Source organism: Pinus tabuliformis, chromosome Q (assembly GCF_031772625.1).
Source record: "Pinus tabuliformis cultivar Carrire ecotype Pingquan chromosome Q, CPIR1, whole genome shotgun sequence".
Classification (NCBI taxonomy): domain Eukaryota; kingdom Viridiplantae; phylum Streptophyta; class Pinopsida; order Pinales; family Pinaceae; genus Pinus; species Pinus tabuliformis.
This window is the reverse complement of record NC_142296.1, coordinates 270,286,574-270,300,025: the sequence shown is the minus strand read 5'-3', so window position 1 is coordinate 270,300,025 and position 13,452 is coordinate 270,286,574. Positions and strand designations below refer to the sequence as shown.

Sequence of the window (13,452 nt, the reverse complement as noted above, 5' to 3'; positions counted from 1 at the left end):
AATGAGTATCTGAAGCTGTCTGTAGATCTCCAGTTAGGTAGTCATCAACGTTTTCCGAATATGAAAGACCAACTCCAACTGGTGAATCCAGATCGATAATATTTGACACCTTTGCCCAGGAGTATTTATTAAGGTATATTTTGGGCAAACTTCCAACCGTCTTTCCGGCTTCATAATTGAAGGGACCATGTTCATATACAAAGGCATCAAAACTCGAGCAACCCGGACCGCCGTTCGGCCAGAGAACAATGAGATCTTTAGCCGCATTCCTACAATATGAAATCCCCCATCAATATATCTTACAGATTCAGGATCATCTACTGCAGTCATGCACAAATGAGGAGGCCCACCAGGCCTTTCTGCAAGGTCCTTTAAGAGATTTATGTACTGACTTCCCTGCCCAACATCAAAATCTAGTATATAAACCTTCTGTTCATCCTTGAAGGCTTCACAAATTGCACCATTGGCCACCATGCAACCAAATTTGAAATATGGGCAAACATTAAATAATATTTGCATGGTAGATAAAGTATCAGTGCTTGGTGGCTCTTTACAATTCAAAGCTTTGTATATTCCATTTCCTGAAGATTCTATTCGTGCAACAAGACCCTCCACCATGTAAGCTGCAATCCTTTCCATTGGGTCTCCTTGAATTTAGACTGTCTCTCTCAATTTTGTGATTATATGCGATGCCATTTCTTCTTTACCTTCAGATATTGCAGTTGCACATTGAACTAACAACTGTTTGGAAGAGCTCCCTGTATGAACAATATCTTTCCGGTGACCAGTTGAAGCATATGCTTCCTGTTGCAAAGAATTAGTTTGTGAAACAGAACATGAATCAGAGATATTTGCAACACTGGAATAATCTATGCTTCCATTATAATAATCCTTCAAGGTCGTGCTCTCCATCGGAGAATGCGTAGGGGAATCCTCATACAAAAGGTTTTCTATTGTGTCTGCCCATTCCCTGTCAATATATGTGCTTTGAGCGGGGCTAATGATAGTTGCTTCATCAATATCACTAAAAAGTTCTCTCTCCAACTCTTGTAGCCATTGCCTGATGTATTCTAGATTTTCATCAAAGATACTACCATGTATAGCTCCTCTTTGGCAATCTGATGACGGAAAATTTAGGTAACCTGATGTATATTCCCCTGTGAGATTCTCACTAGATGCGGATTTCTGGAGGGAAGCAGAACTCTGTACAATAGGCATGCTAGGATATTGACCTCCACTGGATACCAGAACTTCGGCCAATGTAGCGGGATTATAGGAAAAACCTTGAGAATGAAACACAACAGTATTATTTGTGACCACCAACGTGTGAGCATGTACTCACAGCTACATGAACTTTGAGGCTTCGAGATTCTATATCTTCTTTTGAAACTTGCAATCTGAGCTTACGACGACACCTAATGACTTAATGATAAGGATAAGCGGTCGAATTGACAGGCAAAGGGTATAAGCTGATCGCTGATAATGGATTTTGATGGATATGACAGCTGTGTAAGATTGGCTATGGACTAGGACAAATCCCCAATTTCGTAGCGCAGTGAGTACAAAATATGAATTATGCGCTACGAAATCACTTAAAACATGTTGCGCTGCGAAACTGATAAAAAAGGATTTATGTGCTGCGAAACCACTTTAAAATGATTACAGGCGCTACGAAATCACATAGACAATTTCAGCTTTGAAACGAGTTTGAACATATGATATCCGTGTGAGATGTGAGACCAATGATAGACTAAAATAGAGAATTGACCCCTTTATACATACCAACAATACTCTTAATAAGACTCCTATTCAAACTATTTAGACTCTAAAACCAGATGAAAGGACTAGACCCAAAATTGACACCAACCCTCTGGCAAACAATCGAATTGATGTGAACAATTTAGAAATTTTTCTTGAGTGATAACATAAAGGATCATTTCTCAGCAAGGAATGTGTTGTAGTGTAATTAAATCTGCATGTTGTTCCGACGATTCTCAATCAAATAGATCTGCAATCTTTTTAAAGTTTATTTCCTTCCAAACTCAATGAATATCTAGTGTTGGGTTGTGAAAGTGTGCTTGACATCTAAATTGGACAGATCCTATATGGTGTAGAGTATCCAATGTTGGGTTGTGAAAGTGTGCTTGATATCTAACATGGATAGATCCTAGCTGGTGTAGAGTCCCCCTGAGGGTCCACTCAAGCTCACTACTATGTTATTGCTAATTCACTAATTTTTTTTGAAGCAGCACTAGCAGTTATAGTTCCAGTAGTATATCTAGTAGTATACCTAAGAGCATATATATGCATATGTAGCAGCAGAACAAATAGAGTAAGTATATGAACCTTGAACCAAGCTAGCATCATGATCAGCCTCTGCTAAGGAATTATCTCCACGTGTTGTGGGGGTCTCACCACACCAAACGCATCTTAGAGACCTTTGTCATGACCAGGTCAGCCCTGTAACTTCATTGCCTTCTAACGTGTTTGGAGGTTGTTGTTACCACTAGATATTGGTTTCATTCATTGTTCACAGGTAGCAAACTTTCACTGCCATATTTTGTTGAGAAATATCAGGAGCCCTAAAGGAGGAGGGTAGGGTTAAGCCTTGCCTCCATGTACTCGATCATCCTTTTCATATGGTTGATCTTTTGGGGTAGAAACATGGTTTCTACCTGCCTTCCTAGAACTACATATGGGTTGTATCAATGGTGGAAATATTCAAAAAAATATTCATTTCCTCTATTTATCACTTTGTCATGTAGGAAAACAGAGTACAGGAATATGGGTTAGTCTGACTCGTAACTGAAAAATCGTTGAGTCTCGTAACTCCTAAACACCAACCCTTTTATAGGGTAATATTTTCTAGAGAAGATAATTCATCCTTTTCTTTAAGAAGGAGGAGTACATTTACATATATATGACCGAAAAAACCTCAAAGGTATGCACATCACCAATGCCAACAACAACATCCATCACGAAATTAACTAACAGGGACAAAAAATGGACATGAAAAGAACATCTATAAATTTTGTAGAACATGGATAAAATTACTAAAAAATATAAAAACCCAGATAGTATGGAACATTAAAATCCTAGTTACAAACAAGAATAACTAGCTCAAACAAAAATATTTTATTCATAAGCTGACAAAAAGGATAGAATTTCTTGACATATCAAAAGAAGTGAGCCAACTGAAGATCACTGGGGATATGAACATATCCCCTTCTCAATAATTGTAAGCCTCCTGGTTCTTCAAATAAAAAGTGGCCTTCCTCCACTCGTAGATATTTTTTGGACATATAGTCCACATGTTGGTTACATTCCCTCAAAATATGCTAGAATAGTAGATTATGAAAGAGACCCTTAAGAATTTAAATATGTTACATCTAGTGCTTGAGGGAAAGAACCTTAAAATTCCCCTTCTCCATTATCCAGTCCATCACACACTTGGAATCTCCATAAATCTGATAGGAGATAATGTTCAATGATGTTTCAATATATAAAAGGGCCCAAACTACAGAAACCTCTGCCTTGGTATTAGACTCTGAACCAATATTCAACCAAATATGATAAGACCCATTTCTAGGGAGGAAACTGATGGCACCCCCTCCAGATACACCTAAATGATATGAATTATCAAAGAAACCTACATTTATAGATAGAGGACTATGAGGGAAGCATAAGGAGTGACTACGAGGAGGATTCAAAGGCTTGACATACAGAGAAGAAACCCATAATATGAGGCAGGATGTCAGAGATCTCTGCTTTCAAAGATATGTTTATTCTGAACCTTCTAGACACACCAAGTGATCAAGATAGGAAAGGATTTATAATTACCCATGTTTTTCTCACATAAGAAAAGGAAATGGTCAATATGATACATTGGAACAAGGTCCGAAATATTAAATAATGTGACGGTTGCAGTCCAAAGTTCCATGGAAAAATCACACAGAAAAAATAAGTGATTGACATATTCAAAGTCCTTTGAATAGAGGATACATATATTTGGCCTAGATAATCCTTTGCACGGTAGAGGGTCCCATGGTTATATCTAATTCTCTAAATCCAACCATATGAATAATTTCTTTTTTGGAGCAATAAGACAGTCTGAGAACTTATTATACCACCAATTTACCATGGGAAGGGAAGAACATGCTGATATAGAATTATAGGCATGGCAAGAAGTTATTTTCCCAAATGAGGTGTTCCAAGAACAAGCAATTGAACCATCCTCCTATGATAAGATTAGACCATTGAGAATAAGATTCTTAACAAAATTGTCCCATTCATATGCTAGAAGACCATGTAGACCCAATTTAGAAGCACATTTCCACCTGATAATAAAAGACTGCAATGAGCAAGACAAGAAAGGATGAGACAATATATAAATAGCCCAGAATTTAAGATGAAGTATGAGCTTTGGAAATAATTAGTAGAAGGGAGATCCCCTAATAGAAGGAGCTCCAGATGTTATTAACAAACGGGGTTTATGTTTTGGAGGTCAGGCATTGTGCTATTGAACAAAATCTATCGTCATTTTGACTACTTACGATTGGACTTCCAGTTCAGTCTTTCCACTACTTGTAAGCATGGATAATTTGCCCTAGTAGTATACCTAAGAGCATATATATGCATACGTAGCAGCAGAACAAACAGATTAACTATATGAACCTTGAACCAAGCTAGCATCATGATAAACCTCTGTTAAGGAAATATCTCCACGTGTTGTGGGGGTCTCACCACACCAAATGCATCTTAGAGACCCTTGTCATGACCAGGTCAGCCCTGTAACTTCACTGCCTTCTAACGTGTTTGGAGGTTGTTGTTACCACTAGATATTGGTTTCATTCATTATTCACAGGTAGCAAACTTTCACTGCCATATTTTGTTGAGAAATATCAAGAGCCCTAAAGGAGGAGGGTAGGGTTAAGACTTTCCTCCATGTACTCGATCATCCTTTTCATATGGTTGATCTTTTGGGGTAGAAACAGGGTTTCTACCTGCCTGCCTAGAACTGCATATGGGTTTTATCAATGGTGGAAATATTCAAAAAATTCTTCATTTCCTATGTTTAGCACTTTGTCATGTAGGAAAACAGAGTACATGAATATGGGTTAGTCTGACTCGTAACTGTAAAGTTTCTGAGTCTCGTAACTCCTAAACACCAACCCTTTTATAGGGTAATATTTTCTAGAGAAGATAAATCATCCTTTTCATTAAGGAAGAGGAGTACATTTACATATATATGACCGGAAAAACCTCAAAGGTATGCACATCACCAATGCCAACAACAACATCCATCACAAAATTAACTAAGAGGGACCAAAAATGGACATGAAAAGAACATCTATAAACTTTGTAGAACATGGATAAAATTACTAAAAAAGATAAAAACCCGTATAATATGGAACATTAAAGTCCTAGTTACAAACAAGAATAACCAGTTCAAACAAAAATATTTTATTCATAAGATGACAAAAAGGATAGAATTTCCTTACATATCAAAAGAACTGAGCCAACTGAACATCACTGGGGATATGAACATATCCCCTTCTCAATAATTGTAAGCCTCCTAGTTCTTCAAATAAAAAGTGGCCTTCCTCCACCCGTAGATATTTTTTGGACATATAGTTCGCATGTTGGTTACATTCCCTCAAAATATGCTAGAATAATAGATTATGAAAGGGACCCTTAATAATTTAAATATGTTACATCTAGTGCTTGAGGGAAAGAAACTTAAAATTCCCCTTCTCCATTATCCAGTCCATCACACACTTGGAATCTCCATAAATCTTACAGGATATAATGTTCAATGATGTTTCAATATATAAAAGGGCCCAAACTACAGAAACCTATGCCTTGGTATTAGACTCTGAACCAATATTCAACCAAATATGATAAGACCCATTTCTAGGGAGGAAACTGATGGCACCTCCTCCAGATACACCTAAATGATATGCATCATCAAAGAAACCTACATTTATAGATAGAGGAATATGAGGGAAGCATAAGGAGTGACTACAAGGAGGATTCAAAGGCTTGAAATACAGAGAAGAAACCCATAATATGAGGCAGGATGTCAGAGATCTCTGCTTTCAAAGATATGTTTATTTTGAACCTTCTAGACACCCCAAGTGATGAAGATAGGAAAGGATTTATAATTACCCATGTTTTCCTCACATAAGAAAAGGAAATGGTCAATATGATACATTGGAACAAGGTCCAAAATATTAAATAATGTGATGGTTGCAGTCCAAAGTTCCATGGAAAAATCACACAGAAAAAATAAGTGCTTGACATATTCAAAGTCCTTTCAATAGAGGATACATATATTTGGCCTAGATAATCCTTTGCACGGGTCCCATGTTTATATCTAATTCTCTAAATCCAACCATATGAATAATTTCATTTTTGGAGCAATAAGCCAGTCCCAGAACTTATTATACCACCAATTTACCATGGGACAGGAAGAACATGCTGATATAGAATTATAGGCATGGCAAAGAAGTTATTTTCCCAAATGGGGTGTTCCAAGCACAAGAAATTGAACCATCCTCCTATGATAAGATTAGACCATTAAATGTCAATGGAAAACGGATCTGCGTGGTTCCGCAACTAAACCCTAGGGTTTCAGAACTCACCTGTGACGGCAGGTCCTCCGGACATAGCTCGCCAGGAATAGTACGTGGTAGTATAGCAGGTCACAACCCACTGGTCTTGGCCGACGGCAACAATGAGCCCCCCTCAAGGGGAAGGAGGGGCGCCTCCTCCAACAAACGACAACAAGCAAGGGAATATCGAGGGATCAGATAGGGATAAGGAGTAAAATGATGAAAGCGTAGACAGAAGTCAGCAAACGCAAACTGAACAAGCACAGAAGGACAAGCTAAAGGTCAGCTCTTCCACATGCAAACCAGTAGCTACGCATAGGCCAAAAGTAGAGCTACCAAGCCATCGCATCAATGCCAGGATTCAGTATATGAGAGATCATGCTCTCATAGGTAAATTTATTGGAATATGGCCAAACGAGAAAGTGTTGAGAGCATGGATAAATGTTAAATGGCATCCAAAAGGACACATAACCTTGCATCTTGGGCTTAAGGTGTTTTTTACGATGGTCTTGAACTGTTTGGAAGACAAAAACAGAGTTTTAGATGGAGGGCCTTATTTCTTTAACTCTGCTGGGATATTTCTCAAAGAATGGATCGAAAGATTCAACCCTGATAAAGAAGACCTAAGCTGCGCACTGGTGTGGATCAGGCTGTATTCTTTGCCACTGGAATACTGGGAAGAGGAGTATCTAAAAGCGATAGGCAATGTTCTGGGCAACTTCGTCAAGATAGCAGAAGAAACAAAGACGCACAGATACACCTCATATGCACGGATCTGCGTCTACATGGACCTTAAACAAGCTTTGCCTGATATGGTAAGTCTTTTTCATGAAGATGTGGAATGGATACAGTTAATTGATTATGAGCATTTACCCTTTAGATGCAGAAAATGTCATGACCTAGGACACCTCTACAAAGATTGCCCTTTAAACAACAAACCCTCAGTTCAAAATACCCAGGAAACCCCAACGCCGGATGGCTTCACTAAGGTGCTCAATCGCCGAAGAGGAAATAAAAAATCAGTAATCTCTACAAAGACTGCCCCAGTAGATCAATCAAAGCCCTCTACTAGCAATAGCTTTGAAGTCCTAGCCAGTGAAGAAATGTCAGATCCAGACAATAGGCCCTTCAATCAAAAAGGATCTAGCCAGGAGAAGATTGAAGGATCCAAAACGATAACAGAGGAACCGAATGTAGAACAAGGGGGTAATAAGCTTAAAACTGCATCAAACACCTGGAGCTTCCCTAAAATGGATATAGATGGTACAAATGCCAACACAGAAAACGAGAAGGAAAGCGATGGATACCATCAAGAACCTAAAATCATGGAGGAGGACACTGAATCAATAGTTATTGGTGAGCTAGATATCTTGGGCCTAGAACAAGCTTGTAAAACAAGAAATTTCGACAAAATACCTGATAGACAAGTGGACAACCTGGTGGCAGTCCTTAATAAAGCTAAAAAAAAATACTCATTAGGAGTCCAGATATCAGCTTAATACAGAGAGGGAACACCCGCTATGGATATTAGGAGGAGATTATAATATGATTGCAACAATGGAGGAAAAAAAGGAGGGCATCGCAGAATAAACAGGGATGGCTCTATATTAAAAGACTTCATTCAAAATAATTGGCTGATAGATATTCCTTCAAATAAAGGCCTCTACACTTGGAACAATAAAAGGCCAGGACCCATGAAAATAGCTTCACGTCTTGATCGATTTCTGATCTCTGATAATGCAGTTCATCTAGGGGGAGAATTCACAGCATCTATCCTTCCTTTTTCAGGCTCTGATCACTGGCCGATCGCCCTCCACTGGAATCGGCCTGGTAGCAATATAAGGCGACCCTTTCGGTTTGAGGCTTTTTGGCTAACTCATTCGGACTTCTATGAATTTGTCAAAACAACTTGGCTAAAATTTAATCCAACTGATGGAACAAAAATGTCTATATTCACAAGGAAGCTAAAGTACCTCAAAGGGGAAATTAAACGTTGGAATCAATCCATCTTCGGCAACATTCTCAAAGCCAAGGAAATCCTTCATCAAGAAATGAAAGATATTCAGCAAAGAATGATCTCTGAAGGACGCTCAGAAGAGCTGGCCCAAAAAGAGCAGACCATAGAAAATAAAATCCTTAAAAGGGACCTAAAGAAAGAAACTCTCTGGAGGAAAAAATCAAGAGTTAGATGGCTGAAGGAGGGTGAAAAGAATACGAAATTCTTTCACAAAACCACAGTGCAAAGAAGAATGATCAATCAAATTTCTTATGTCAACAATGAGCATGGAACCAAAATTGAAACCCACGAAGGAATCGAACAGGAGTTCCTCAATTACTTCAAGAAGATGAATCAGGAACCTAACATAAACAGAACAGAGGCTATTGATAAAATTATCTGAAATATACCCAGATTAATTACTGAAGAGCACAATATTCTTCTTCTCAAGCCCATAAGTCTTCAGGAGGTTGAAATGGCGGTGAATCAACTAAAAGCAGGGAAGGCGCCAGGACCAGATGGATTTACTTCAAACTTTTTTCAGCATTTCTGGGATCTGGTCAAAGAGGAAGTTTGGTAGGTCGTGGAACAATCGTGCACTCTAAGATGGATGTATCCAGGTCTGAATGAAACATTCATTGCACTAATCCCCAAAGCAGAGGAATCCAACACTCCGGACAAATACAAACCAATTGCTTTGTGCAACATTATATACAAGATTGTCTCCAAGGTCATAGCTTCTAGATTGAAGCCCTTGCTTCCCCTTATCATATCTCCAGAACAATCTGGGTATGTAGAAGGAAGGCAGATCATGTATGGGATCATTCTAACCCATGAAATAATCCACTCTCTCAAGCATTCAAAAAAACCAGGTATGTTGCTCAAAATTGATTTGTCTAAGGCTTTTGATAGTATTAGTTGGGAATATATGCAAAAAATCCTTAAAGCCTTTGGTTTCGCCCCCTCCTAGATCAGATGGATCAACAATCTTCTATCCTCCTCATTCTTCTCTATTCTCATTAATGGAATCTCGTCGTCTACCTTCCGTCCTTCTCGGGGGATTAGACAAGGGGATCCTCTCTCGCCCTTTTTGTTTGTCATCTTAACTGAAGGTTTAGGCCATAGCATTAAATCGGCTATCCATTCTCACAACCTTAAGGGTCTAGCTCTCCACCAGGCTCCTGCCTTTTCGCACCAGCAATTCATAGATGGTAACATGTTATTTGGTCATCGCTCTATTCAAGAAGCTCGATCTTTTAAATCTATTCTTGAAAACTTCTCGAACGCCTCAGGAGCTCTCATTAACAAAGTCAAATCTCAGATATTCTTTTTCAATACACCTCCCACCACCTAGAGAGCTATACCCTGTATCCTTGGCTTCACCATCGCTTCCCTTCCTTCTAATTACTTGGGAGCTCCTCTAATTGCCTCGACTCTCAAGCATTCCTCTTGGAATAGCCTTTTAGAAAAACTGGAAGCCAGATTGTTCCTTTGGACTCATAGAACTCTTAATATGGCTAGTAGGATAGTGCTAATCAAAGTTGTTCTACAGTCAATGCCTCTTTACCTCTTCTCTATATTGGGACAACTGGCAGATAAAATTACAGAGTCCGAATTCTTCTATCGACAACAACTCAAGGTATCAAGAGTCAACAACAAGTTGGACTCCATCGCCAGTCAATGTGTTTCAACTCAACTTTGATGGTGCGTCGAAAGGAAATCCTGGGAGAACGGGATTTGGTGGAGTCATCAGAAATCACCAGGGTACTCCCCTTATCACTTTTTTTGGTTCAATAGGCTGGAATACTAATAATGCAGCGGAATTGGAAGGATTATGGAGAGGGCTTAATCTAGCGCAAGGAAGATGGCTCCTTCCTCTTATAGTGGAAGGAGACTCCCAAATAATCATAAACATGGCCTTAAAACGTCTGCAGGGATCCCTGTTTCACAAGTTCAGTAGCAGTTGGAGGATTACAACTTGACTCGAGCTACTACAGCAATGGCTTATTCACAATCAAGCTATTTTTTTTTAAACACATCAGAAGGGAAGGGAAAAAACTGGCAGACTTTCTTGCTAATTTAGGAGTGGACAGTGGAAGGGAATTATATGAAGGCTCTATATCTTGCATAGCTTCTCAGAACCAACTTTCCACCTTCCATACTATAGTAACAAGTATATGCAGTCGAAGGAAGACTCAAACCCGGATGCGGGTGTCCTTAAGAGGTGTTAATGCTGGAGCACGCGGAGTCAGAAACTGGCGAGTAATTAAGAAGGGTAAGGCGGTTCGTGGCAGGTAATTAATCCCCGAGCTCGAGGCACGCAGATGGAAGTTATCAGGATGGCGCGCATTCTCCAGGGTTCATTTGTTCTGGTCTTTTCAGGCATCAAGGTAGTGTTTCCGGTTTTTTCTAGCAGAGGTCTCCTCTGGTGGTCATGGTCTCAGAGTCTTAGTACAACACAACAAATTTGGAAGCCTCCTTGGTCTCATAACTGCTCCCATTTGGTCGGCTTTAGGTATATAGTTATGCCTCTTTCAGACAGCGTCGGGTGCATTAAGTTTGTTTTCTCCATTTGCGTCTGGTGTCTTAATTCAGTCCTCTAGTTCATTTCGGGAACGGATTTGGCTTTTGTCCTTGTTAAAGGTGTCTGGGTTGGGTACTGGGCTTTCTCAGTCGCCGTTGGGTATTTTCTTGACGCCGAGTCTAGCTTATGTGTGCTGGGCTTCTGGGTATTTCATTCAAAGGTCTGGTTTTTAATCTGGTTACAATTGCCCATCACGTTGCTTCTCCCTCACACCCAGTCCTTTAGCATCCTCATTCCACTGTTGTATTCTGTTATGGCCCGTCGTCGAGGTATTCCAAGGCGAGGGAGCAACTCGGGATCCCGTGGAGGATCTGGAGGGCGTGGTAGCTCTGCGCCTCGTTGTATATCCCCGTTAGCTACTGCTTCACCTTCCTCTCCGCCCTCAGACAATTCTGGACCCTCCCTAAACAGTTCCCTTCATACCTCAAGGTTTAAGTTCAAAAGCAGACTTAACAGACCGCTCATCTCAGCTATAATTACTGTCATCTTCTCGGAGGAAGAAGATGAGCTCACAAGCTCAAACGAAATTTCCAAGGAACAGTCACTTTCTTAGAATTCCAGTGATTCTCAGAGCAGCTTGGCTGGTGTTGTCCTCAATGTTTCTGCTGCGGTCTATGAAGAAGGTCAACAGGAGGCTTCTTGCCCTCCGCCGAACTCTCCTCAAGAACATACCATAGCTTGTGAGCCAGCGCACCTCTTTGGCAGTGTTCTGCACCTTGTGCCTCCTACAGAAGGCAACTTGATGGAAGCTGAAGATGAGGTGATGGTAACCTGGGCAAGCTCCCCTAATCAGGTTAATGAAAATGCTGCGGATGCGCCACGACAAGTTTAATTACCTTTGGTTTCAGCTACAGGACAGTAAGTCCATTTTGGTTTTCTGGATCTCATGTGTCATTTTCAGTGTGCATGGCTTTTGATATCAACAATATGAATTTGTTCATTCTCCAGGGTACAATTTTGGATTTCCTTTTTTGTAATTATGGTAAAGAACAGTTTTTTGTAATAGGGCAGCTCACTCTGGAGCGTTTAGCTCTGTTTAGTCTTGGTCCATATAGTTCTGTTCAGTGTTGAGGCTATGATTATCAGTTTTGTAAACATAAGGAAAAAAGCTACCTGCAATGGTTCTTTGACAGAGGGCAGGCTACGACCCCCTCAGAGGTTCAAACCTCTTTGTAAATATTTTTTCTCTTTTTAATCCTAATATAATAGTCTTTACTCAGAAAAAAGAAGATTAGACCATTAAGAATAAGATTCTTAATAAAATTGTCCCATTCATATGCTAGAAGACCATGTAGACCCAATTCAGAAGCACATTTCCACCTGATAATAAAAGACTGCAATGAGGAAGACAAGAAAGGATGACATAATATATAAACAGCCCAGAATTTGAGATGAAATATGAGCTTTGGAAATAATTAGTAGAAGGGAGATCCCCTAATAGAAGGAGCTCCAGATGTTATTAACAAATGGGGTTTACGTTTTGTAGGTCAGGGATTGTGCTATTGAACAAAATCTATGGCCATTTTGACGACTTATGATGGGACTTACAGTTCAGTTTTTCCACTACTTGTAAGCATGGATATTTTCAATTTTGAGGGTTTATATGTTGCTTCATTGTGAAGGAAAATGTGTTTTTTAATGCTCCAGATGTTATTAACAAACGGGTTTTATGTTTTGCAGGTCAGGCATTGTCCTATTGAACAGAATCTATGCCCATTTTGACGACTTATAATGGGACTTACAGTTCAGTCTTTCCACTACTTGTAAGAATGGATATTTTCAATTCTGAGGGTTTCTATGTTGCTTCATTGTGAAGGAAAATGTGTTTTTTAATGCTCCAGATGTTATTAACAAACGGGGTTTATGTTTTGCAGGTTAGTCATTGTGCTATTGAACAAAATATATGACCATTTTGACGACTTATGTTGGGACCTGTTACAATAGATAGTCCATGCCCAATGATATCAAAATATTCTATTTATGAAAAAGAAAGAGGGTGGTTTCGTATACAGATGGAAGCCTCTCAAATTAGTCTTCCTGAGGAAAAGGTGAAAGTTACTGTTGAGAAACTGGCTAGGGATAGGTCTCTGAAAGAACCAACAATTTGTATCTTTTCTGGACGTAATCTGGGTATCTCTCATCTCAAGCATTCTTGTGGTAATATTCTATTGAAAATAAGAAGACTTGTGGTAATATGCCATTGAAAATACACCAATTTGGATCTGTTCTGGACATAATCTGAGTATCCCTCATCTCAA

At 39.5% G+C, this 13,452-nt stretch overlaps 1 protein-coding gene and 1 pseudogene across 1 annotated transcript; one reads left to right on the top strand and one right to left on the bottom strand.

The window, feature by feature from the left end:
• Positions 1-33: 33 nt before the first annotated feature.
• LOC149219235 (scarecrow-like protein 1) lies at positions 34-6,669 on the bottom strand (annotated as a pseudogene).
• A 1,639-nt stretch (positions 6,670-8,308) lies between these two features.
• On the top strand, positions 8,309-9,013 carry LOC149219234 (uncharacterized). Its single transcript, XM_089386755.1, has one exon. It carries the CDS (start codon positions 8,309-8,311, stop codon positions 9,011-9,013), a length of 705 nt encoding a protein of 234 aa, XP_089242881.1.
• Positions 9,014-13,452: the final 4,439 nt, after the last annotated feature.